The sequence below is a fragment of the Marmota flaviventris genome, chromosome 15 (assembly GCF_047511675.1).
Source record: "Marmota flaviventris isolate mMarFla1 chromosome 15, mMarFla1.hap1, whole genome shotgun sequence".
Taxonomy (NCBI): domain Eukaryota; kingdom Metazoa; phylum Chordata; class Mammalia; order Rodentia; family Sciuridae; genus Marmota; species Marmota flaviventris.
This window is the reverse complement of record NC_092512.1, coordinates 22170033-22196997: the sequence shown is the minus strand read 5'-3', so window position 1 is coordinate 22196997 and position 26965 is coordinate 22170033. Positions and strand designations below refer to the sequence as shown.

The window sequence follows — 26965 nt, the reverse complement described above, 5'->3', positions numbered from 1 at the left end:
GAGAAAGATATTGCCAAAATATAATTATATTCCTAATTATACCTGGAGAAGACTTAAGAAAGACAATAAAAATCTACCTCTCAGGCAACATTATATCTGAACATTTATGTCTGATTGTGGCTTGAAGTACAAGAACACCAGGGTGACTTATTTGTCAAGTGCTTACTGAGCTCTGACTGCTGGATCATGTGCTCAAAACTAGAGCTACAGAGATGAGCTGAGACTTGTTTCTGTCTTCAAGAGTGAAACTTTAGTGAGGGGAGAAAGAGATAATTCAAATAATTACTCAGAAATGGAATTGAAGTGCTACTGAGAAATGGTGTGGGAATTTGAACAGCTGGGGAAGAGAGATAGGTGGTCCCCGGGGTGTGCTGAAGAGGTGATGTTTTTTGACTTGCTCTCCCCCTGGTAGGATCTCATGCTAATTAACCTCATTCAACACAGCCAGAGTCTAGTCCTGATGACTCTCCTGGCTGATCTAGCTCCTGGGGTCTTCTAATTAGTCAGGAAGAGATGAAATGCCTTCACTGTCAAGAAATTTTTCATACGACTAAAGCTTACTGGCCACCTCTCCTGACATTATGCATTTTGCTGATTTTCTTTTCCTTTAGCAAAAGTAGTTGAAGAACTGCTAGTTTTTGCCCTTTCCAGGCTACATCTTTACTGGCAGTTAGGTTGGAGAGATATTGTGCAATTGAAAAGATAGAATTGCAGAGACCTCAGTTCAAATCCTAGCCATGAAAGTTTTTAGCACTTTAGACTTAATTCTGAACTTCAGTTTTCTCAATTCAAATCTGGGAATAATATTCACCTTGCAGTGCTGTTGAAAGGATTAGATGGATCTATGGCATCATTTCTGGAACACAGTGGTAACTGGATGTGTACAACTTCTTAGCAAGCTTTTTAATTTGACTAGAATATAGGAACTATAAAGCTAGGTTGTGGAAATGAACCCTATACTGCATATTATTCTCACATCAAGAAAGTCCCAATTCTTGGCCACAAGCTGTAGCCATAGACCTGGTCAGTCATTGATACTAATGACCTCAGAAGAGCTAGATAAGAGAGTCTTGATCAGAATAAATTCATCTTTGTCACTGGAAAAACTATTTGATACTGGGTGAAATGGGAGATCTACTGATTCACAGTGATGTTATCTTAGTGTACAAGTTGAGTAGCCATTATCCAAAATACTTGGGACCAAAGTGTTTAAGGCTTTAGACTTTTTTTTTTTAACATTTGCATAATGAGATATCTTGGAGATGGAACTCAAGTCTAAATGTAAAATTCACTAATGTTTCACACACACCTGTGCACATAGCCTGAGGTAATCTTATGCAATAGTTTTAGTGCTCCTGCATTTTGACTGAGACCCATTCTTGTGGCCTCATGTTGGTTCTGAAAAAATTTGGGATTTTGGAGGATTTCAGGTTTTGGGTTTTAGATTAGGGAAGTTCAATGTACTAAAGTATATTAGAGGCATAAGTTACTTGATTATATTTGCAAGGTGATTTATCATCATTATATTGACAGTTTGTAATGAACATAGATGATGTCATATTTTCTATTCTACTTATTAGAAAAACAGATATTACAGATGATTTTGCTTAAAAATATTGATAGACTGAGCCAGCAGTTATCAAACTTTGGAGGTATCAAAATTACTTAGAGGTGTTATTGAAGGGCAGATCACTGGACCCAAACCCACAGCTCTTGGGTCAGTAGGTCTTGTGTGTGAGAAGGGGCTGAAAGAGCAAGAATATGAATTTCTGCCAAGATGTTGATGCTGCTGGTCCCAGCACCATACTTTGAGAACCACTGGATGCACCTTATCATATTTTGGGATTCCTCCATGAGGAGAAGGATGATGATAGCTCTGGGAATTATCTGGAAATCTCAATCAGATCTGGAGGTTTGCATCATATCAACTATCCAGATAATTAAAAGTATCCAAACATAGGCTGAACTTTTCTTTTTGTCCAGATCATTTTGAGTCATGGTAGACCAAGTCCCAGAGTGTAGTCACCTTCAGTAACACTATTAAGCACACATTTAAGGATTCTACTCCTTGTGGGCACCATCATTATTGGCAGATAGTGCTATTACACTGAAATGGATAATGGACATGAACATCCACTACCCATTTTCTAAACTGAGTAACAAGTGAACTTTTTGACTTTGAACTTGGGAATATTTGGTCTATCAAATCACAGGTGCCTCTATTTTCTTTCCTGAGGGCCAAGTACGAAGCTTCAGCAATTGTCACTATTATGGAAATTACTGACTTACAGAAAGATCAGAGAAAAACTGAAGTACAATTTAAGATGATTGTTTTCCACCCCTCCTATCTCAGAAAAACTCTTCCCTGGAAATTATCTCTCTTAAATTTTTAAAGGAACAGTACAGAATCTGGGCTATCTTAGCTAATTAATGAAAATGGCAGGTAACTCTTTACTGGAAGACACCCAATTTTTTAAATTAGTTTAATATAAAATAATTCCATACCTGGTAAAATTTTTAAATAAGACAGAAAAGTATAAAATAATAAATTGTTTCCCCATATTTCCATCTCTAAATTCTCAATCCTGTGCTTCAGGGGTCACTTCTATTAATAAGTAAACATACATTCATACATCTTTCCAAAAACATTCATTCATTTGCTTGCCTTTTTTAAAAATAAAATATGAGATTAAATGATGTTATTTATTTGTTCTCTATCTTGCTATCCTTCACTTGGAGATATTTCATATTACCACATAAACAATACCCCATTTTTTTCATATCTGCAATTACTCCACCGTATGAATGAATGTTTTTCCTTACAGTTGGCATTACAAACAATGTTGTGGTTACCACTACTATATGTGCATGTTTTTAACACTTTGTATCAGTGGAATAATTCACAGAATTAGTATTTTTGTTTCAAAGTTATATGTATTTTAAAATTGGATAGATTGGCTGCTTTTACCCAAGATACCACATCAATTTCTTTGCTACTAACAGCATGTGCAAACACTCACCTATTCACATCCTCATCATCATTGAGTATTATCAAACTAGTGATTCTTTTCTCATTTGACAATTGAAGCATTATATATTATTGATTTCATATGTAATTCTTTAATTATTATGGCATTGAATGTTATTTTCAGTTATTTATTAGCCATGGAAGTTATCTTTTTAACATCTGTTTTGGATGTTTTCCTGGATACATTAATATTTTTTCAGACTTTTCCTCAATAAAAGAAGTTTCTAGGCTGTGCTGGAGCATCTGCATCAGGAGAGACATGCCTCCTGCTTGACAACCTTATATCTTAGTATAAAATAAGTAATGGTGGCCTTTTGTTCTCCATAAAAGAAAAAAAGTAAATGTCAAATTATAGTGACATCCTGACTTCAAGGGTCCTAGATGACAACAGGTCTTCACAGAGTCACCTGAAACTCTCCCAAAAAGATGACACACACTAGTTCTAAGAATGAAATTTTTGATTCCTTTGCCTAAACTCTTACCTTCGCTTGACATGTCAATGCTCAGAGATTCTGAGCTCTCTGTCACTTATCTGTGTGGCCTTAGCAATGTTCTTAAGTTTTCTAATCCCTATTTTCTCAGTTAAGTGGGAACTACAACATCGATAACTAGCCCATAAATTTCTTAGGACTCTTAAATTAAATAATTGTTATAGATAAAGTGTTTAGCACAAACCTTATACATGATAGGTGCTCAATAAAGACTTTTGTTATTTAGAAAATAACAATTTGCCTTAAGACTTCATGCATACTCTATGATTCATCTGAGGCAAGAATTCCTTTAGTTTCATTCTAGTGCCCTGAGACTTTTGTTGCTCATAGAGTAAAAGGATATGTTGATCAGCTCTTCGTTACTTCCATGGTACAATAAAAATGGGGTTCAATTAAACTCAAGCCCTAGAAAACTTTGAGTTAATCTGGAGAAAATCCCCTATGAGAAGATTCTTAAAGCTCAAAAAAGGTAGGTTAAGATTCCTTATTTGTATAAATAGGTGGGTTTGGCTCTAAATGCTCATTGTAATTATCTGGTAAGTATTTTAAAAGACTTATACCCAGGCTCCAGAGAACTAGATTTAATTGTCTGGGGAGTCTTGATATATTTTTTAGCATACAGCAAGACCGAAAAACATGTGAGGTCATGCTTCTCAGGGACTCACAAGTATTAGTGTCATGGTTCTTAATCTCATCTGTGTAAAAGACTCACCTGATGAGCACTGAGGTTGGGTCTCCTCCCCAGAGAGCTGATTTCATGGGTCTTGGGAGTAACCTTGTCATCAGGATTTCTAAACTGTGCCAGCAATTTTGATGTGCACACAAGGTTCAGAACCACTCGAAGATCTGGGGGTTTCAGAACCTCACCCACGGAGCTTTCCATTAGGGGGCCCAGATAGGAGCCAAATCTTTATTACTTTTAACAAACACCTCAGGTGTTTGCATTGTGCATTATGTAGAGTTGAAATAGAGGCTACAAATGAATCATTCTTAGACATATATTCTACAGATCCTCTTTGGGTCATCTTTAGCTGATAGGGATTTACTTAACATAAGATTTTACCATTGTTGTGCTGGCTGGATTGGTATTTTTCCCAAAAAAATTTTTTTGGAAAGTTTTTCCAAAAATGTTTTTCCAAAAATAAATTCTTATATCGAGTTGATTTCTATTTTCCTATTCCAACCAACCATCGTTTCTGTTTCTCTCTCTGAAGTTAGCCAGAGAAACTGTCCTTACACATTCATGTTCTGTCACCTTCTATATGACAGGTCTTGCAACATTTGAAAACAGTGATCACACATCTCTTGGCCTTCTCTTCTCCAAATTAGAGACACCCAGTTCCTTTGCCCAAAAGAAGAGCTGGTTGACTGTCAGATTTCCCACCTTCCTGTATTCCCCACGTGGTTTCTTTAGACACAAAGATGACAGTCAAACTATTCCGTGTTCTGACCCAGCCACTGAATGCAGACTAATGTAGTAAACTAATGGAAAATTTAAAAATCAAATAATAAGATGGTATTACAATGTTAGGTTCCTCTATTAGCACAGTCCATTATGTGACCTGGTAGATAACCAACATTTTTATAGCGTTACAATTTACAAAGACCCGATATCTCTTGAAGGGTTCCTCAGAGAACTCTGTGATCTACAAATTGTTCTTATCATCCCTATTTTACTACAAATATGCTGAGGATCAGAGAAGCTTCATAATTGGAGTAAATTCACAATAGTTGTAGGCAGGATGCTAACCCAGGATTCATTGAATATCAAATCCCATGTCGCTTCATTTTGCTTTCCAGAGTGCACGCGGATAATTAGGAAAAGCACAATTAGTTTAATAATAGACTAAGGATGATTACTGTTGTTGATTGTTGCATAGTAAATCCTGCAAGGATTCTGCCTGTGAACTTCTGATTGATGGTAAACCTTTGGAAATAGTCGGATTTGTAAACATTTGAAGTAGGAAGCCAGAAAAGGGGAGGGCAAGTTGGCGAGGGCTTGGCAGTGCAGTTAGCCATCTCCACCAGTTGGGTAACAACGCCTCCTGCTCCTTCCATCAGGTGTACCAAAGGACCTGAATTACAATGTTGTGAAAGAGCTCATCCTGGCAGTCGATGGCGTTGTCTCTGTGCACAGCCTGCACATCTGGTCTCTAACAACGAACCAAGTGATTCTCTCTGTTCATGTTGCCACAGGTCAGTGAGTTTTGTAAACACCCCCAGGCAAGATTCCATCCTTTTCCTGAAAAGTCAGTAATTTCTCTTCTTTTTCGAGGGCTGACCTTAGTATCCATTGCCTGTCAAAACAGCTGACGAGTGGTTTGTACTTTGAAAACCCACTGGTTTATGGTGGTTGTCACAGCAACCATGATACCAATGACATTCTCCAGGCTGATTGCAGTGCAATACAAAGACCCAAAATGCCTCCCCAACTTCAAGGCCTTGGATTCTGAAAATTCCACTTCACCTGTTTGGCTTGGTGTCTGACCACTAAAAATATAGAAAAGAATTTAGCAGTAAATCTTGATTGAATCTCTGCTGCGTATAAGATGCTCTGCTCAGTGCGGATGTTAGAGGGAGAGACTGAGGCCCCAACCATAAAATTCAAACAAGCTAACAGATGTGCTGGGAGAATTAGGGCAGGTCCTTCTCCGGATGGTTGGAGATTCTGTGACCATGTGAGACGATTCTCAGGACATTATACTAACAGCTACTTTTTTTTTTTTTTTTTAAATAGAAGGTGATTTTGTCTCTGAAATGTCTCGGAGCTGGGAGAAATAGGAAGTGGGAGGTCTTTCACTGCCTCAGGAGAGAGCTTAGGCCAAGGATGATGAGTTAGGCTGCTAAAATATAGTTCAAGAAGTTACTTAGTGGCAGAGGGACGGGGACACCAGTGACCGTCATTTGAGGGCTATACTTCTCAGACATTCTCATCTTCTCTGAGGGGCTCAGATCTGGCTTTGGGGAATTTACAGCATTCTCTACACCAATATTTCACTGCAAATGAAAGAATATAGTAAACAATCAGGTTACTGGGGAAGGGACTTTATAGCCTCCTGATACCATTTGGGACAGGAAAAAAGATGGCCATGGGGTTAGCTGCTCTAAGAGAGGTCTGTGGGGAGCTCTGAATGCTTCCTGCTTCCTGTCACTTGCCTTGATATAAATTCTAATTAAATCCAAAACTACAACCCAGAGATCCCTGGGGGGCTGGTGAGCAGGACTGTGTAAGAAATAACAGTTATATCTTGGCTCTTTCGCGGGTTTGTCTTCCTTCCATACTCAGCTCCTGGGAGTGCCAGACTCCAGAGGTGACTATGGGCAGGAAGAGTTCCCATAGTGACAGGGCACTTTGCTGCACTTGAATGTCCCCTGCCTTGTCTGTGTGAACATAGCAGAGCCAATGTGGCTTCCTCTGAGTGCTCTGTCTATGCTGCCCAGCTCCCCACCCCCAGGCCCAAGACAAAGCATTTGAAGCTTAAGTCTTAGCCATGTCTCATGTGTGTAATCAATGCTAATCTCACCCTAGTTCTTTATCAACAGCAGCCAGCCGGGACAGCCAGATTGTCCAGAGAGGAATTGCTAGAGCTCTCAGCAATAGCTTTCCTGTGCATTCGCTCACGATTCAGGTGGAGTCTCCAGTCGACCAGGACCCTGCCTGCCTTTTCTGTGAAGACCCTCGGGACTAATTCAGTCACACTGTCAGCTTCCTCTGTTTGATAGACCACAACATGCTGAAACATCAGAAATAAGTAACCAAAGGAAGAATTTTGAGAAAGTCACACTATAGTGTGATGCACGTTTTATTCTGAAGATGCATATAGATCCATCCGTCAATTGGCTTTTATACACACGAGTAGCAGTGTTCAATTATAGGAAGGGTGTAAAGGTTATTCTTAACTGGCACCAAGATAACAGCTGTTTGTAACCACTGGCAATAAAAGTTTTACCTCCCTCCAATAAAGCATCCTGAAAATGAGTAGGTAAATATGAATTGAAGAAAGTCTTATCTCTTCAGTGGAAGAGACAAATAGCCACAAAATTCCCCCCAAACCTCAGGGGTAAAAGGGAATCTAGAGTCATTAGAATTTGATTTGTCCACCACCCTTAGCTAAGGTGACCTGGGCAAACATCTTCTGCTCCCATCAACATCACAACTAAATGGGGTAGAAATTCCCTCTGTTAGTCTTGGATACAAATTATGTTGTTATGTGTCTGAAACTGTTGAATTGTATTTTACTTTTCTGCATAGAAGTCCTGGGCAAAAGAAAATTGTGAAATTACTGATTTTTGAGTGTTTTCATGTCGTATGACTTAATAATGCAAGAAAATGAGGAGACACAGAGAGGGAGAGTACTTGCCCAGGTCACATGGAAGGTAATTTGGTTAAGAATTAAGATCATAACTTTCAGATTTTGAAAAATATTGATGGACCGCTAACTATTATTCAATTATTATATGAACTATTTAGATATGTATGTCCATTGTTAATTTTTTCCTAACAATAACTTTGACAAGTTGGAATAAATGCCATTATTGTATTAAAAAGACACAAAACTCAAAAATGTTAAGCAACTTTCTAATGTTATTTATGCATTCATTCAAAAAATAGTTTTTTTATGTTTGCTATGAGCTGAGACATTGGTGAATGTCTGTTTTCTATTGCTATAACTAAATTACACAGACTGGGTAGTTTATAGAGATAAGAGATTTATATGATTCACGGCTCTGAAGGCAGGGAAGTTTGAAGTCGGGTGAGTACATATGGTGAGATCCTTCTGCTGGCAGGAGCTCTCTGCAGAGTCCCAAGGCAATAAGGGCATCACAATGGAGAGGTGATGAGCCTCCTAGCTCTGCTCTCTTCTCCTCTTATAAAGTCATAGTCTCATTAGATTAGGGTTCCACATGTCTGGTCTCATTTTAACCTTAATTCTCTCCCAAAAGTTTCACCTCTAAACACCACGGTTGGATTAAGATCTCACAAGAAGGATTCAACTTCAACAAGAGTTTCGGTGGGGGCTGTTCAAACATAGCTGTGACTTTTGCCCTCAAAGAATTCTTTTTCTTTTGTGGGGGAGATAGCCATTGCATGGATAAACACACCCAGGAGCATATTACAGGGAGCTGCGATGTGAAAGAAGAGAGAATTATGTAGATTGAGGAAAGTCAACAGTTTCTCTGAGGAAATCGCATCTAAATTGAGAGCTGAATAAAAAACGTAGGTACTATTAAAGTCAATTATAAGAGGAAATATGTTCTAGAAGAAGAAAGATATGAATAGACCCCCTGAAGAACTTGGTGCATTTGTGTACCTGAGAAAGGCCCTTGTAGCCAAAGGGTACACTAGAGAAGGGAGTGAGTTAAAAAAAACATGAAGGACATGAAGCAGGAGAGATAAGTAAGGCCAGGTCAGAAAGTGGCTGGATCTATTTTGTCCTAAAGCCCATCCATACTTTCTTTGAACACTTTTTTTCTGTTTTTGTTTTGTTTTGTTTCCGACCTATAAATCGATGCCAACAATTAGTCATTGCTTCAGAAGTGCGTGAAAAATATGTATGATTGTACATTCTTCAAAAGGATGGGATAAATAAAATGTTAAATGTACAAGCTAAGGGATGACAATGTTTCCTTTATGTGTCCTGTCCATCACTGAATGTGATTCACAGGTAGCACTGGACTTGACCCTGTCTACACAACAAGTCTGTCTAAAGCAAGAGGTAACCTGAAGGAATTGGAAAGGTCATGAACTGACCTTCCAAAAGGCCTTGCTCCCTAGATTTGGGGTTATATCATTAGCATCAGAGCTCTGAAATAGAGGAGATGGAGTGGCATGGGTGGAATCTAAAACTACGGTGGAGGAATAAACTTGACAGAGAATTAGAAAACACAGTTTCCATCCCTTTCTTCTTCCCCCCATGTGTCTACCCTTAAATTGGTTCTCAGTTCTCTCAGATTCTTCATTTGAAAACAGGGATTCCATTTTCACCAGGGGATTTCAATCAGAATTACATGGGATAATAAACACAAAGAACAAGATTCTCTGTGTGGTAAATATTGAGTGCTCAGTAAGTGGTCCCTCCAGTCCAGGGTTTCTCAACCTCAGCACTCCTCCTTTTGGGGTCTGGATCTTTGTTGTGGAGGCTGCACTGAGCATGACAGGAAGCTCAGCAACATCCCTGGGCCCTACCCACCAGCTACCGGTTATGCTCCCACCCCTAGTTGTAACAACCAAACAGATGCACAGACACACAGAGAGACTTCTGGGCTACAGGAAGAATGGGGGGTTGCTTTGATGGTAGAAATTTGGAACTTGAATGACAAGAACCAGAGCACAAGAAGAGGCAACTTTGGACTGATGCATGGTCACTGAGGATCCATGACATTAGGGTGACAGCCATGCTGGAGGCTCTCTAGAGAGACCAAGAACAGAGCATTCCAGACAGAGAAAGGCTGTGCACAAGGCACATGTACATTTATTCTGCTAGTTTTTAATTTGAAAAGTGAAATACAGATGACAAAGGAAACACTCAACCCTGTGACTTTTAAAAATATGTGATTCTTCGTGTGTGTGTGTGTGTGTGTGTGTGTGTGTGGTGCTGGGGATTGAACCCAAGGCCGTGTGCTTGCGGGGGCGGGGGTGGGGGGGGAAGCACTCTACCAACTGAGCTATATCCCCAGTCCTAAAAGTATATGATTTTTTGATGTAAAGTTTTTTGAGTTTTTTTTTTTTTTTTTTTACCCTGGATATTAATGCTCTGAGAAGCAGGTGGCAAAGATCCTCTCCCATTCTGTAGGTTCTCTCGTCATGCGCTCTTTTTTTTTTCTGTGCAGAAGCTTTTTAATTTGATGCCCCCTCACTTATTGATTTTTGGTTTAATTTCCTGCATTTTAAGAGTCTTGTTAAGTAAATTGGAAAAATAACTAAACAGACACTTCTCAAAAAGAAGAGATAAAAACAGCCAACAAACATGAACAAATGTTCAACATCTCTAGAAATTAGAGAAATGCAAATCAAAACTACCTTAAGATTTCATCTCACACCAGTCAGAAAGGCAATTATAAAGAATACAAATAACAATAAGCATTGGCAAGGATGTGGGGGAAAGGTACACTCATACATTTTTGGGACTAAAAACTAGTGTGACCACTCTGTAAAGCAGCATGGAGATTCTTCAAACTCTAGGAATGAAACCACCGTATGATCCAGCTACCCATTCCTCAGTATGTATCCTAAAGATCAAAAATCAGTATAGTGTAGAGATATAGCCAATCAATGTTTATAGTAACACAATTCACACTAGCCAAGATGTGGAACCAACCTAGGTACCCTTCAACAGATGTATGAATAAAGAAAATGTGATGCATACACACAATGGAGTATTACTCATCCATAAAGAAGAACGAACTATGGCATTTGCTGTTAAATGGATGGAACTAGAGACTATCATGCTAAGCAAAATCAGACCCCAAAAGTCAAAAGTCAAATGTTTTCTCTGACATGTGGAAGCTAGTCCAAAATAGGGTGTGGGGGAAAAAAAAACAGAGAAAGGGGAAAAAAAAGTGGTGTGTGTGTGAAATTCCATTAAAATATCTGTGGACTAGAAGAAGGGTTTGAGGGGGCAGGAGGAGGGGTGCAGGATAAGGTAAGAACAGTGGAATGATTCTGACCTAACTTTCTTATATACATGGATGAATATAACACAGTGAATCTCACCATCAAGTATATCTGCAAGACATTAACTAACTAAATAACTAACTAAATCAGTAAATAACAGAGAGATCAGTAGAGCGGAGGGAAGGGAAGACAGAGAGGGAGATGGGAGGGGAAAGGGGAAGGACTGGGGACTGAATTAGAACAAATTATCTTCCTTGTTTTTGTAAGTATGTCAAAATGAATCCTAATGTCATGTATAACTAAAAAGAATCAAAAGAAAAGAAAAATGTCTGTGATTTTTGCAACTTTATGATGATTACAATGGTGAGAACAGGAGTCATGTCTTGGATGATTTTTGCACCATCATCAGCCTCTAGCAGGATGCTGGAGACCTAGCAGTCATTAATAATGGTCAAAGCAATGACTCTGAGGCTACCGGTGAGTCATGTCATTATTTTTCATTTACATTGTGTTTTTCTAAAATTTTGAGGCCAAGAAAACATTGACTTTGACAGAGGAGGTCATATCTGTGCCATTTTGGCAAATCAGTCAGTGATATCAAAAAGGCTACTTAGCATTCTGCTGACAACTCTCCCTGCTGGGTGGAGACAAATAGACTTGTCCCCCACCTCAACGAGCACGTTTAGACAACCAGGGTTAGAGCTGCCACATCTGCTCTCTGAATAGTAGGCACAGTTCATGCCAAATCCTTTATTCAGTCTCAAGGGACAACAAATGTTTCTGAATTTCCACGTTTTGTGCAGGACAGGACCTGAAGGCCAGGTGACCTGGCAACTGCACAAGTTGTAGTGCAATTGTTTGCTTTTGTTTTCTCTTAAAAATCATCCGTTAGATTTGATTTTATGTCAGAAATGCACTGCCAGGTAGTTATAAGGGTGGGGGAGACTGGTGTGTCCACCAAAGGAATTGTCCCACGACTTCTAGCTATTTCTGCTATTTCTCTGAAATTCTACTTCAGTTGGCCTGGGTGAAAAGTCTGGATGGTAAAATGCAACAAGATAATCTTGAATGAGAACTTCAAGAATTTTAAGATGAAAAATCAGATGCCACCAAGAACGTTAAGTACCATCCATCAGTTTTGACTCTCTGCCTCCCTTTTGTTCTTTCCTTGGCAGGATCAGAATTCTAGGTCATAGAAGTTAGTGGAGTAGGGTTATAGAATTCTTTTTCTGTCGTTTGTTTGTTTTAATTTTTTTTAGCTGTTTATGGACCTTTATTTTACTTGTTTATACACAGTGCTAAGAATTGAACCCAGTGCCTCAGACATGCTAGGCAAGCGCTCTACCAATGAGCCCCAGCCTCAGCTCTATTCTAGAATTCTTTACTCTGAGCCACTGTGTTCTCTCAGCTGTCATAAAGACAGGGACCTTTCCTGTCTTTCAAAGGAACATGTCTCCTTCGTCTGAGTATCAAAATCAGGTCAACTTCACTGCTCCCCTCTCTCTTTAGTATGCTTCTCCATCATCCAGCACCCAGTTAAGATTTATCCAGAGCTCTCTGGTGATGTTAGGCCCTATAAAAGAAATTTATGTGTTCCATATGTTTGGTTACAGATGGGAAATGGGGATTCTGAAGGACGTGAAGGCGAAAATGTTTACATGTTGAACATCAGTTCTGAAGTTAGATAGCCTTAGTTTGAATCTTAGCTCTTTGTTAGCTCTGTGACCTCAAGTTAGTTACTTACACACTCTGGTCTTCTATTTCCGAAGCAACAAAACCTCCCTAGTGAGGCATAAACGTGTGTAATAAATTGGGACACCTAAAAGGGATTGACCTGTGTGTAACCTGTAGTCAGCACCTGGTATGGATCAACCATTATTTACTATCAGATACAAATATGGGAGCACAGAGTTTTTCCATCATCTCAAATTGTAAGAGCTTTTCGGCCATCCACACAACTCCCACAAGAATGGCAGAATTGTTAGTGAGAACTAAGCAGCCGGTTCTCTAGGATGGAGCAATTGAGACTTACCGGGATAAAAGTGTTGATGGAAAGAGTGAAAGCGTCATGGATTAATTTAAATAGCCCAGCCCTTTCTGACAGTCTCTGGACACTTCTACTTGTATTTTTCAAGTAAAAGCTGAATCAGCCACTCAAAGTACACTTATTATCAAAAGTACAACTGTCCAGTTTAGTGAAGGCAAAGTCATAGATCTCCTGGGTCTTAAGCCATTTCTGTGAAATATCTGTTCCTTAGCTTTTTACTACTTCCTCCTCCTCCTCCTCCTCCTCCTCCTCCTCCTCCTCCTCCTCCTCCTCCTCCTCCTCCTCCATTCTCTCTTTCTCTCTCTCATGCAGTCCTAACTCACTCTAACCAGGTGTAGTTAGAGGAAGTGGAAATTTCCAGCACTTAATATCTGTTCAATTTTGTGAGCCAACAAAGACCTTTGGAATTCTGGTGTCAAAAGCAAAGGGATGTGCTCTCAGTCATACTTTTATAGATTCCTGGAGAATGCTGCTTCCCATCTTCATCCCCTTCTAGGGAGATATGATCCAGAGAACCCTGCACAGAGACAAGTCTCATTCTCCACAATTAGCTCTGAAGTACCTTCAGGAAATTATTTTCTCAGCTCATCTCCCTGCATTCCCTGTTTTGGATCACGAGACAATCTGTTTAAATGTCTAATTACAGCCATCACTAAAGACACGGAGCAAATGCTGTCTTTGACTACCCGCCTTCCCAAGTTTTACAGTTCTTGCTAGGCTTGACAGTGATGAAGCCATTTAACAGTCCAGTGCAGGCGGATGTTAAAAAAAAAAAAAAGTTTAAAAAAGTGACCATATGCGGTTAAGTTTCCTAACTTTCAAATTTCACACTTAACGTTTGTCATTCTGCTGGGCACCTGTTTAAATTCTATTTTAAAATGTTAATGTATGTTGTTTAGAATAAAATAAAAAGAGAGAAAGAGAGAGTTCAGGTTAAGTCGACATTTTTAATCCACCAAAATCAAGGCAGAAAATGTTTTCCTTGACACCTGCTGTGAGAATACACTCACCCATTCTGTTATTGGAAGGAAAAAAAAACCATTTGGGGAGCAGATTTTGAAATCATGGGGGAGGGGGATGGTGGTCAGAGGCAGGGGCAGTCCTTGATGGTTATAGAAAGCAATCCTGTGCTTCTTCAACTATAAAGGCCAGGAAGTGATGACAGGTGTCAAGCTGAACTGCATCCCTCCCAGGGGTGTCAGTCAACATATCAATATAACTGCCCCATATTTCCCTCCTCAAAGGGTATCCACTTGCTAAAAATATAATTGTCCTATGTATGGCCATTAAAACCATATGGTTGCTATATGTAGTGCAGTGGTACCATCAAATGCTATTTTTCTAGTTCTATAGCATTTAGGAGTGCTTTGGGGGTACTGCAGAAGAAGAAAGGGGATTGCTGTCTTGAAGCTACTGCAAACCATGTCAATTCACCTGCACAAAACAGTGAGAATCAGATGTAAATTTGGGGCCTCATTTGAAATTAAACTTTACCTTGAAATGGGAGTCAGTAAGGGTCTAATATACCATGCCTGTGCTGTTGTTGTTGTTGTTTTTCCCCATCCCTTACCCAATTTTTTTAGATGAAGAGGGGATTTTATTTGGCATGAGATGGACAAACAAGAATTTAGCACTATTTTTCCACTCTAAAATTGCCTCTGGTAATACAAAAGTCCAGGATCAGAAAACTATGAGCACCCTGAGTTGGCTTTTTTTTTTTAAGAAGCATACTTTCTATGAATAATTAACAGCCATGTAGGTTGAAGCCTTTGTTTCTGCTTCGACTTTCTCATGGTTTTCCAAGCCCTATAGCAATCTGGATGGAGAAAGGATAGTTCAGATTTCCCTGGCTCCTTAATTCATCAACAAGAAGCAGATTCCCTTCCATTCACTTTCCAATATTTTGTACACATAAAGTCGCATACAGGATTTTTTTTTTTCAGGATTGTAGATTAGATTCTCTTTCATGCTGAATAAAAAGAAAGTTCTGAGGGAAACACTGTGATCAAACACAGCTGACAAGAATATACAAGTTTTATTCTTCCTCTTTCTTATTCAGTGATTTTTAAATGCTATAGACTTTGCTACTTATGCACAATTATGGAGGTTTTTTTTTTGTTTTTTTTTTTTTTTTTCCGGAATCAGTGATTGAACCCGGGGAACTTAGACACAGAGCCACTTCCCCAGCCCTTTTTATTATTTTTTTATTTTGAGGCAGGATCTTGTTAAGTTGTTTTTGGCTTCCCTAAGTTGCTGAGGCTGGCTTTGAACTTGCATTCCCCTGCCTTGACCTCTTGAGCCACTGGGATTATAGGCATGCACCACTATGCCCAGCTAAATATGGAGGTCTTTTTACCTGAGTATAAATATTAGCACAACAGTAGCGTCACGATATATATATATATATATATATATATATATATATATATATATATAAAGCTCTCTAATCCTGGACTCTGAGACTTTTCATTTATTCCATTTAGCTATTCGAATTATTACCTAACATTTATTGATCAACTACATGTCAAACACAGTGTCAGAGATTATACTATTACTCTAGATACATTAATTTGGTGCAAAAGACTTGCTGTCAGATCATGACTTTAAAAAATTACTGAATACTAAACCCTAGGGGTCCTGAAAAAGGGGTCCATGTTTATGTGCTGTGCATTAACTATGAGAAGCAAACACACCTGCATTGCTTCTTCCTGGAAGAAGAGATTCCCCCAAGGGATTGCTCAAGTGCCATCAAATCATGAAATTAGTTACATTTTCTGTTTTTTTTTCCTGTTCACTCACTTTCCTTTTCCAGTTTCTGTGATGTGGATATCTGCATTGTATAATAGCAAATAGTGGGTACTGGAATGAGTGTTGTGTTAGGTTTGCAATGTCAGTGCTAGGATAGATCTCAGAATAGAGATGGGGAAAGTTAGAAAGGAGTATGTTTGTGGGGTAGAGCAAGATTATGAGTTTAGTATAAGGCAAGCTGAGTTATTGAATAAGAAATTAAGATGTTAAAAAGACAATTGTTTATATGAGTCTACATATAGACTCATATAAAGTAGTGAGTCTATATAGGCTGGGATGCAGTTCTAAAAATGGGAGTCTTGTCAGCTCCACAGGGTCACTCTAGCATCCAGGGTGAGAAAGGCTCTGCCCTTTTGCCCTTTTGTCAATCACATCATCAGGTAACAGTGGAAGACAAAAAAAAAAAAGGCAGAAAAAAACACTGACTTTTAAGTGCATCTTATGCTTGTAAAATTTAATATCCTTTAAAAATATTTGTACATATTTTAGTTGTAGATAGACACAAAATATTTATTTATTTGTTTATTTATTTATATGTGGTGCTGAGGATCGAACCCAGTGCCTCATACATGCAAGGCAAGTGCTCTACCACTGAGCTCCAAATTTACTACCTTTAAAACTGACACTGCTTAGAATCCACTGGCCAAACTAATCACATAGCTTCAACATAACTGAAAGGGAACTGGGAAATTGAGGGAAGTACATGGGTTATTGGTGAGTATTCACTGGCACTAACTCAGAGAGAGAGGAGGGAATGCTGGAGTAGTCCACAAGTAAGTCAGAGGGCAGGAATCTAATGCGCGAGTAGAGGACTTGGCTCTAGAGGGGCCATTTATACACAAAGCAGAGCAAGTACAATAACAGAATCCTGCTGGTAGATGGTGGATGTGGCAGAGGCAATCCCACATCCTCTTCTGATGGCTTCATTTTTCCAAGTCAAGTCGGAAGCAAAGCCACTGACTGAATATGTCAACAAAGGAGCAGGTATTGGGAATTTAACCAAGAGGAGCAAGAGTGAGAGTCATCTAGGAGAGTAGGGGGTGAAGAGATGGTGGTAATGGAAGTCTGATGGCCTGATTGTGCCCAGGTTTAAGTGTTGTTTTCCATCCCCCAACTCTCTCATTTATACTTGGCTCCATGAAGCTGGGGTGGGGATTGAGCTAACTATGGCTCTGCTCTGCTGGCTACTCCTTGTTAGGAGGCCCTAGTGGAAGATCAGAAGCCTCGATGGGCGAGAAGGGCACTTTGTTCCTTTGCATTCTGCTTGATCCTCTTGCAATCAGTGTCACCCAAAAAAGCTGATTTACCTGGAAGCAGCAGCTCATCCTTGTCCTATGGTCCCATTTTGAGTTTGCAGTTTATTCTGCAGTCAGAACCAGGCTCATCACACCTCCTTGGAGCAGAGCAGCAGTTTGCTGTTTTCTGACCTCAAAGGTCCAGATCAGATGGCAGTTTCACATGGCCCTCTCTAGGCCATGACATCAGCATCAATCAAGCAGTGCCCCCTTCTCAAAGGCTGGGCTTCAGCCTCAAGGAGTTATGTCAACTCCCCCAAACCCACGAGTGGTAAATGTTTTCGGCAATCTTACTTCTACTATTTCAATGTTCTTTTTTGCATTTGAATTTTTAAATATCTGCTTCAAGTTTTTATATGAAGCATAAAATAGTATTAAAAAATGGGCTGTGCTCTCCTTGGAGCCTGTCTGATACAGTGGCTGTCTGAGTATCAGCAAAGGACAACCTGTGTAAGCCTTTGTTTTATTCTTGGTAAAGGAATTGGGAATACTTACTTTGGGGTCATTATGAGGATTTAATGAGAAGCTGTAGGTAAATTACTTTTCACAATGTACCACTCCTATGAACTTCTCAATAAATTCTAGTTATCATATTTTCAGTTTGCATAATTTGAAATCTTTCTCTGACATCCTATCCAATGCCCTCACTTCATTCTCAGTGCAAACTTCTCAATCACTTACTTTCTGGTGCTGTTAATTTTGTTGCTTTATGTCTGGTACATTTTTATCTCTTTTCCCTCCTGAACTATGAAATTCTATTTATCTTTGAATACCTAGCACAGGGACTTAGCAAAAAGTAGTATTCAATGAATTACTTTACCTAGAGTGACACACTCTTGTTTAGAACACCTTAATAATTATCAAAAAGATACTAAAGAATTTTAATTCTTTCATATGTTTTATTGTAAACACAGACACCTACATTTAGACTGGAGCCTTAGACTCACTCCACCCTGAGCAGCTGTTTCTGATTCAGTACAACTTCTTTTGTGCTGCCTGGTTTGGAAGCAAAGTTCACTTTTTTCACAATTAAATGGTGATAATGAAAGCTATGTCATAAGCTGTTGTAACCATTAGATAACTAATGTGGCCAGCACAGAGAGTGAACTGAGTGCAGGAAAACTTCTTTCTCTATGAAATATATCCCTGATCTTAGCCATGAACTCAGGGAGCTCATGCATAGTATCATGGGAGATCTGGGTTTATTACTTAAAAAGAAAGATTGATGGCCTTATTTGGAAAACCAAAAGATCAAAATATGCCATGGAAATTGTTCTGGTTTATATCAAAGGACCCTAAAATTAGATCTATTTTATTGAATGTGGAAGGAATTTTTAGAAATGAGTAGAAGATGGGAAAGATAGGTAGAAAGGAAAAGGAGTTTTTAAAGATGGGCATGGGTATGTGGGGAAGTTATAATTCAAATTTGTAGGGCCTGGCAATATTTGAAGGATGTTTGTAGTAAATTGCATTCAGAGATAATATTTATGAAATGCTTAGTGTAGTGCCTAGAATGCCAGGGAATCATCCCAGATAATAAGCTTAAATTGCTGCCTTGTCACTCAGAGAAAATAGGACAGAGAGGAATAGGGAAGAGAAGGGAGGGAGAAAAGGGTGCAGTGGAGAGAATGGTAAGGGGTTAGAAATAATAAAACCAATTCACAAGTCGTACGTACCCCTCCATGAAGGACCTTGACATAAGGGGATGAAAATGGAATGCCATGTGCATTTCCTTCACACTTGGCAAAGTCAAGTAGAAATCAGAGTCTATGAAATACTGGTGCCAATGTAGAGCAGAAACAAAGTCACTTCAAACTGCCCCTGCTTTTTCATGAACATATTTATTTAATGATTGCCTATTTTGTGCCAGAGCCTGTAGTAAACATGGGAATTCAGGAGTGATAATAACAACAGCTTATGTTCCAGTTAGGGTCATGGTCAAAAAACAAATACATATATAAATAAGGCATTTACAGATAATTCTAAGCAGGAAGAAGAAAATGGCACTAGATAACACAGTCACCAATGGGTATGGGATAGGGGGAGGCAAGAATATTTACTGTGGTTAACAGAGTTTCTTTTGAAAAGGTTGAGCTAAATGTTGTAAAGGAGTCAGCTACTAAAAGTGGAGAAGGAAAAGGAAGGACAGCATTGCTGAGCAGCATGGAGTGAGCTGAGTTGGAATGAAGAAAAGCCCTGTATGTTGCGGTTAAGAGCTACATCCTGGGGATCTAAACCAGCCCTTGCATATACTAGGCAAGAACTATATTACTGAGCTGCATCCCCAGTCCTTTTTACATTTATTTTGAAACAGAGTCTTACTAAGTTGCTCAGACTGTCCTCAAACTTGCAACCCTCCTGCCTCAGCCTCCAGAGCAGCTGGAACTATAGGCATGTGCCACCGTGCTTTGTAGAAGCTGCAATTTTATTGTAAATGCAAAGCTCTTGACTGCATGGAACCAGCTTGGTTTCCTGAGATTCTCTAAGTTTGTATTGTTCTGGAAAACACATTTTCAAATAAATTCATCAAAGATTTACCAAGCATTAGAAAACTTCTTGTAAAGAAATGCTTCATTTAGTATTTATTACTTATTTAATATTTGTTGTTGAAAATGCACAACAGAAAGCAGAGCACGCTACACAGGGAAACGGCCCACAGCCTGTGTCAGAATCATCAGGCCCGACTGATGTGGGCTGCTGTATGTCACATGCCTCTTTAGGAGGGGAATTAGCATCTGAGGAGGGCTTGGAGAATGTTGATGTTGAGGTGATTACAAGCCAAACCGTTTGGTGTAGTTGGAGGCCCCGCAGGTTTCCTGGGAGTGCTGATTACACAGGGCCAGATGGTCTTTTTGGATATGTGGTTCTCAGCCACACATCCAGCCAGCTCCAGGTTCCCTGCTCAACTGAGACTGACAGACTGCCCCCATCTCTTTCTGCACACCCACAAGCACTGTAACATCTCAGCACTTGGTGCATATTAAATAACCAAAATGGCAATAATGACTTGAGCTTGGCATATCCCTTCAAAAGTCTTGGGCAAGAGATAGGAGATAACTGAACTGGACTGCTGAAGGGAAAGAAGTATCCTATCCTGTCCTTGTTATAAATGATAAACACAACAGCAATATTTAAGTGACTTTCACAAAGCTTATAAGTAATAAAAATAAGAATCAAACCTAGATGTGTATCATTCCAAAATAGAGGCTCTAAAACTTTTTTCTCTGCTTCTTTTCTAGCCTGTTCCTCATGGTTGCTACATAAATGTCATGAAAAATAAGTTGGAGGGCATGAGAGAGCCTTCAACTCCCTCATTTGGCACCACAGAAGCAAAGTTCCTCATTAGTAGTAGAAGGTGAGATGAGGAGTTGAAGGCTGCAACGGACAGACTGAAAATAAAGAAGGAAATTTAATGCTAGATATTTTGCAAATGTCTCCTAACTCAGTACCCCAAGGAATAGCAAATTTTGCCTCATTTGAGAAAGCCAATTATACTAATAATCATGGTGATAATGATGGCCACATAGCTTCAGAGAAATTTCTTCCCAGCTGTTGAATAATACTCAAAATATTATCAAGGTTCATTAACTAAAAAATGGTAAGGGCAACTCCTACATGCTATATTCTAAGAAATTATTGGTCTTGTGTGTGCCTTGCTTTATTCTACTTAAAAATGGGAAATCAGAATTTTGTGCACCTCATTAGCTGTTGTTGAATTGGAAACTGAAACTACCCTTATTTGAGAATGTCAACATCTTTCACATTCTCTTTTGGATTATCAAGCAAAACAAGTAGAATGGGGAAATTAAAGCCTTCATACTCCATTTTCAGTCTCTGATTAGCACAGAGAGAAACCTGTAGAACACACATCTCACACACAAAAAAACACATCCAAGACTGTCACCAAAATGAAGATCATCTCAATAGACACAGGTATGATATTTGACAAAAATCAAACATCCTTGCATGGTAGAAGGTATTCCATGAACTACAAACAGTGGGTAGACTCCTCAACCTACTAGAGAACATCTATACCTAACATCATAGTTCATTGCATAAGACCAAAAGTTGTGTATTTTAGCTAGGGCAACTGGAAAGAGAAAGAATTTTAAAGACACTTAGATTAGAAAGGGAGAACTAAAACTATCTGTATTTGTCAATGATATGATCTCATATATAGAAACCCTAGGAAATAAATGAAATAACTACTAGGGATAATAAATGAGTTCAGTAAGTTTATAATATATAAAATCAATACACAATATTCAATAGTATTTCTACACAATGAACAATTCAAAAATGAAATTGTTTCTTAATATTTTTTAATAATTTTTATTTAATGAAAATGTTTTTTAATTTATAATAACATGAAAAAGAATAAAATAGAAATAAACAAACAAGGGTTAATAAGACTTGTACACCCCAAACTGGAAAACACTATGATAGAAATTAAGAAAGGACTCCTGACATTTTTTTTTTTTTTTTTTTGCTTTAGTGAATTATGGAAACTTACATTTACTTGTTTAGGAATTAATATTTGTATGGAACTTCAGTGTACTTTTCATTTTCAGCCTCAAAATCTGTAATAACTTTTTGCTTTTTGAGAGACCACACATTATCTACACTTAAGGTAATCAATTCTTTTTTCTTCTAACTTGGATATAACTGGTGTCAAAAGAATGGTAGCACCTCACTCACATGCTGATACTCCACACAATGCTCTGTTCCCTAAGATACCATGGAACACAGTATTAACACCTGTAGGGATGAGAAGGAGGCTTAGAGGTTCATCATGATTTCTCCCTATAGCCCTCTACCCCATGCATATATGTTACATTGTGACACCAGTAACTGAGACGTGCAAGAACAGCATTTTCTGGGATTGAAGCTATGCCGCTATAGCTTCACACCAGAGTTGTTTCTCTGGCTCAGGTTAAGGGAATGCCCAAGGGAACTGCACAGAAATACCTGTAAGGGATGCCTAAAGTGAAAGGGATGGAAATTCAAATATCTCATGTGAAACCAATTAGAGAGAGAAGATAATGATTAATGGATATAAGACGCATTGAACTAGCAGCTTGGCCTGCTCTCCTCATAAGGACACAAGCCCCACCGACTGAGCAGCCATCCTGCTTTCCTCATAAGGGCAAAAGTGCTATTGAACCGGCAGCCCCCCTTCTCTCCTTATAAGGTCACAAGTCCCATTGAACCAGTAGCCCACCCTCCTTTCCTCATAAAGACACCCGTCCACTGAAACAACAGCTTGCCCTACTCCCTTATGACCCCATCTTATGTAATTACATCATCATATTTAGACACTGAATTTTTAGGTACAACACCAAAAATACAAACAACAAAAGAAAAAACATAGACAACTTTTACTTCAACAAACTTAAAACATGTGTTGGTGAAAATGATACCACCAAGAACAAAGGCAAACCCATAGAGTGTGAGAAAAATATTTTCAAATCATCTATCTGTTAAAGGATTTTTAAATCTGGAATTTATAAAGAATTCTTATAACTTTAATAAAAAGACAAATAACCCAATTTTATGTTGGCAAAGGATCTGAATACACATCTCCAAACATTTACAGTTAGTCAATAAGACATGGAAAGATGCTGAGCATCAGTACTCATTAGGGAAATGAAAGTGAAAACCATGAGGAACCACCCAACACATGCTGATGGCTATAATAAAAAAGATAGACAATAACCTCATACATTGCTTGTGGGAATATAAAATGGTTCAAAAACAATTTGACAGTTCCCTAAAAGGTTAACCATAGAGTTACCCATAAAAGCCTGCAATTGTACTCCTATGTGTGTACCCAAGAAAAATAAAACCCACTTCCACTCAAATCCTTGAACACAAATGCTGCTTACTCACAGCAGCATTATTTATAGTAGCCAAGAATTAGAAACAACCTGAATGCCTATTAGCTGGTGAATGTCCATAAAATGTGCTGTATCTATATAATAGAATATTTTCACCAGCAAACAGAATAATGTACATGCAACAACATGGTGAATCTTGAAAACATTACAGTAGGTGAAAGAAGCTAGTCTCCAAAGACCATATGGTCTATGATTCCATTTAAAAATTAAAGGTCTAGAATAGGCAAATATATAGAAATAGAAAGTATATTAATATTTCTTTGGATGAAGGAAGAAGAGTTTTGGGTAGTGAAATGAGAATTTTACTATTTATAGATATTAAGTTTCTTTGGGGGGAGGGTGATGAAAATATTCAACAATTAGATTTTAGTGATGTTATTCAATTCTGTGAATCTAATAAAAACATTGGATTGGAAATTTGAAATAGTGAATATATAATATGACATATTTCATCAAAGCTATTAAGAAATTAAAAGTTCCTCAATGTTGCTATAGTTTGGCTCTTGACTGTCTCCCATAGGACCACGTGTTAAAGGCTTGGTCCCCAGGGTGGCATGATTGGGGAGGTGGTGAAACTTTCAGAAAATGGGGCCTAGTTTATGTAGACTTTTAGGAGAGGCACATGTGCTTGAAGGTCATTGTCACTGCTCCAATGCAAGGAAGGTCGTGGGGGGTTCTGGAGAAGCAGAGCTCAGTCTGTTTCTAGTTTTCATTAAAGGCAGGCTGCGGTCACTGAATGATTCTGATCCACCCAAGGGGCCAAGATCTGGGTTTGACCTTGTGCATCTCATATTAAAATTAAATTATTAGACTGTGATATCAGGAGCAGAGTACAGGTTATCCGGGTAGGTGAGAGGAGAAAACTTTCACAAAGTGAAGATTTTATTAATTGGAGGCTCGCCATATGGAAGGAAGTGTGGTGAGGGCCTATGACAGCTTAATGGAAGTTGCTGAAATATGGACGGCCTCCCACTTGGCAGAGCCTTTTAAGTGCAAAATGTCTAATAGGTGCAGAAAGCATTTCTAGAAGGTAGTGATGCTCCCATTTGTCAAAAGGCCTTCGCCAGTTGTATGCACCCAAGCAGAGAGATGCCCTGTGATTTCTTCTTGAACTCAGTTTGCTTTTTGTTCACTGACAGTCAACTGATGAAATATGTGTGGAACACGCTTTCCAATCCACTGTCCTCTGGAACACAAAGAGGCGATGTCCGGTGGAAGTTGAGCTGGGTTCTGGGGCCAGAGTGCCTGGGTGTGGATCCCAGGTCAGCTTTTGGCTGGTTGCCTGAACTTTCCCATTTGTATAATAGGTATGATCAGATTACCCACCTGGTAGTGTTGTACAGTTAACAAGGGTAAAGCGCCCAGAATAATTTCTTGCTCATTATTATTATGTCATTCTCCAGCTTAAAAGGCTTCATGTGATTTCTTGGTGCCCTTGGAACAAAATTTCACCTGCAAAATAGGCTGACCATGTTTTCCCTCATGATCCAACTCTCTGACCTCCTCATCTCCTCTCTTCCTTCCCTCTATCCTTCCTCTAGCTCCATTCCCCTTCATTCAAGTCCCAACTTTCTCCTTCAGGAACTTGGCATATGTTGTCTTCTTCCTGTAAGAGTCTCACCTTCATCCATGGAGAACAGGGCCAAATTCTCATGTAAGTCCTTATTTAAATGCCACAGAATTAGGCCAGGCTGAGACCTCCTATGTGGCACCCCCACAACATTCTGAACTTCCCTTTGTGGCACTAATCGCATTTCCAATCAAACATTTATTTCTGTATTTTTAAAATCATCTCCCCACTCTGTATACATGGTGAGTGCATGTCCAGGGATGACATTTAATAGACACGGAAGAAATATTGGCTAAATGAATGAAAGTCTGCGGAACATGGGACAATACTAGCATGGTTTGTTACACATCCCAGTAGCTGCTTCTGAACTTACCTTCTGACTAGATTCCATTGTCCTCCAAGTCAAAAGCTGATGGTTGAAACATTTGGAATCTGATACAAAGTCTGTAGAAAACATTTAGTTAAAAAAAAAAAAAAAAGAAAATAGGCTATTCTGTGATCTGCACAGCCACCCTGCCTGGTGAACCCCAGAGTCACTAGTGTAAGTATTACACAATACAAATGAACTCACCTGGAGATTGGTGCTTGGGAGGAGCTGTTACTCACAGTTAATCTGAGTGCTGGTAATGCCCAAGGTCATGAGTGCAGCTCCTGACCTGTCTGTGCTACATTTCAGATAAGCCATTCTGCCTGCTACTGCATGTCACCTGTCACTTTGTTTTGCTCCTTTGCACCAGTGCTGTCAAAGTGCTTTCTGATCAGAATTAGCCTATCTCACGTTACGACATATGTCAGGGTATCTTTCTACCATGAGAGAATCTCAGCTGCATTATGCAGCTTTAGCCAGGTCTATAGCTCTCCTGTATCAGACCTCCAGCCTGCCCTGTCCACTGCTGGTTTCTTGGAAGCCATGGCTTGAGCATCGCCACTCATATTCCTGGTCCAGTGGTATTAAAGCCATTCTTGCTTGACATGCAAATTACCATGATTTTAGTCTCTCTAGAAATAACACAGAGAAGTAGTTGAGAATGTGATCTTTGGGGTGGAAAGAACCTGAGTTCAATCCTGCTCCTGCTGTGTATTAACTATGTGGTTTTGATAAACTGAGTCAGTTTTTTTTTTCAGCTTTTAAGAGTAGCTTACAGTTGTCAGGAGAATTTAGTGAAGCAGTATATGATCAACACGGTGACTATTTCTATTACCACTGTTAGTACTATGACTCCTGCTAATAGTACTATACTTCAACTACTACTATTACGATTATGATGATTATTTCAGGTCACCCCTGAGCTGATTGAATTTCACCAGTCCACACCATCTATTGGCAGATGTCCAGAGACTGTTGTCCTACATTTAAAATTACCTGAAAATGTCCAAGTAGGCATTTCTGTACTTTTTAGGAAGCCTGTAGGCAATTCTTCATAATCTTCAAACTGGTGGAACAGCTGAGGTTCAAATAATGTTGAAGGGAAGAAGGGCAGATGAAAAGTGAGGACAGATAAAAGACTTGTAAATTGAAAGGTAGACTTGAGAATCACATGGAAGACCTTGCTATCCATTTTGCAAATTAGTTTGCTTTTTAATTTTCCAAAGAGCTGAGCTTTGATAACTGGAAATTCAGTAGGAAGCAAGTCTTTTGTGAATTTCTCATGCATACTGAATATTTATAATAATGAATTTCATAATATATCCAAAACACAGTGTAATATATCCCTATGTGCAAATAGCTAGGCTCTTTTGACAGGCTTTGATTTTTCAAAATTACTCTGGGTACTAGACAACTCTGCCCCTTGACTATTGGGAATGAGGGAGAACAAAGGCAGAGGCCCAGTGGGCTCTGTGAAGATGGTGCCTACCCCACATTATCTGGCGTCCTCCCCTGGGTGCTGGGTTGTGAACAGGCAGGACTTCAGGCTCAATTGTAGATCCAGATATCAGACCCAGGGCAGAGTCATATATGAAGCTTCCTCATTTCCCTTCTTTGGACTTGGGGCCCACTACCATGATTTTCACTTACAGATAAATTTCATGACAACAGTTTCAGCTTGAAACTTACATTTACCAATATCTACCACTACCTTAAGTAATTTACAGAGATGAGCTTACCATACTTGTAAATATGGGTGTGCCTGACAATATAGGCACATGCTAGTGTCTATATATCTATACACATGCAAATATAACACACATACATGAAGCATGGATACATGCATG

The 26965-nt window shown here is 39.0% G+C and overlaps 1 protein-coding gene across 1 annotated transcript in view; it reads left to right on the top strand.

Moving 5' to 3' along the window:
- Window positions 1-7208, top strand: part of Slc30a8 (solute carrier family 30 member 8) — a 36947-nt gene extending 29739 nt beyond the window's left edge. The window contains exons 7-8 of the mRNA XM_027953015.1: window positions 5581-5715; window positions 7063-7208. Coding sequence (XP_027808816.1) covers window positions 5581-5715; window positions 7063-7208 — 281 coding nt within the window. The remainder of the gene's footprint in view (window positions 1-5580; window positions 5716-7062) is intronic.
- Window positions 7209-26965: the final 19757 nt, after the last annotated feature.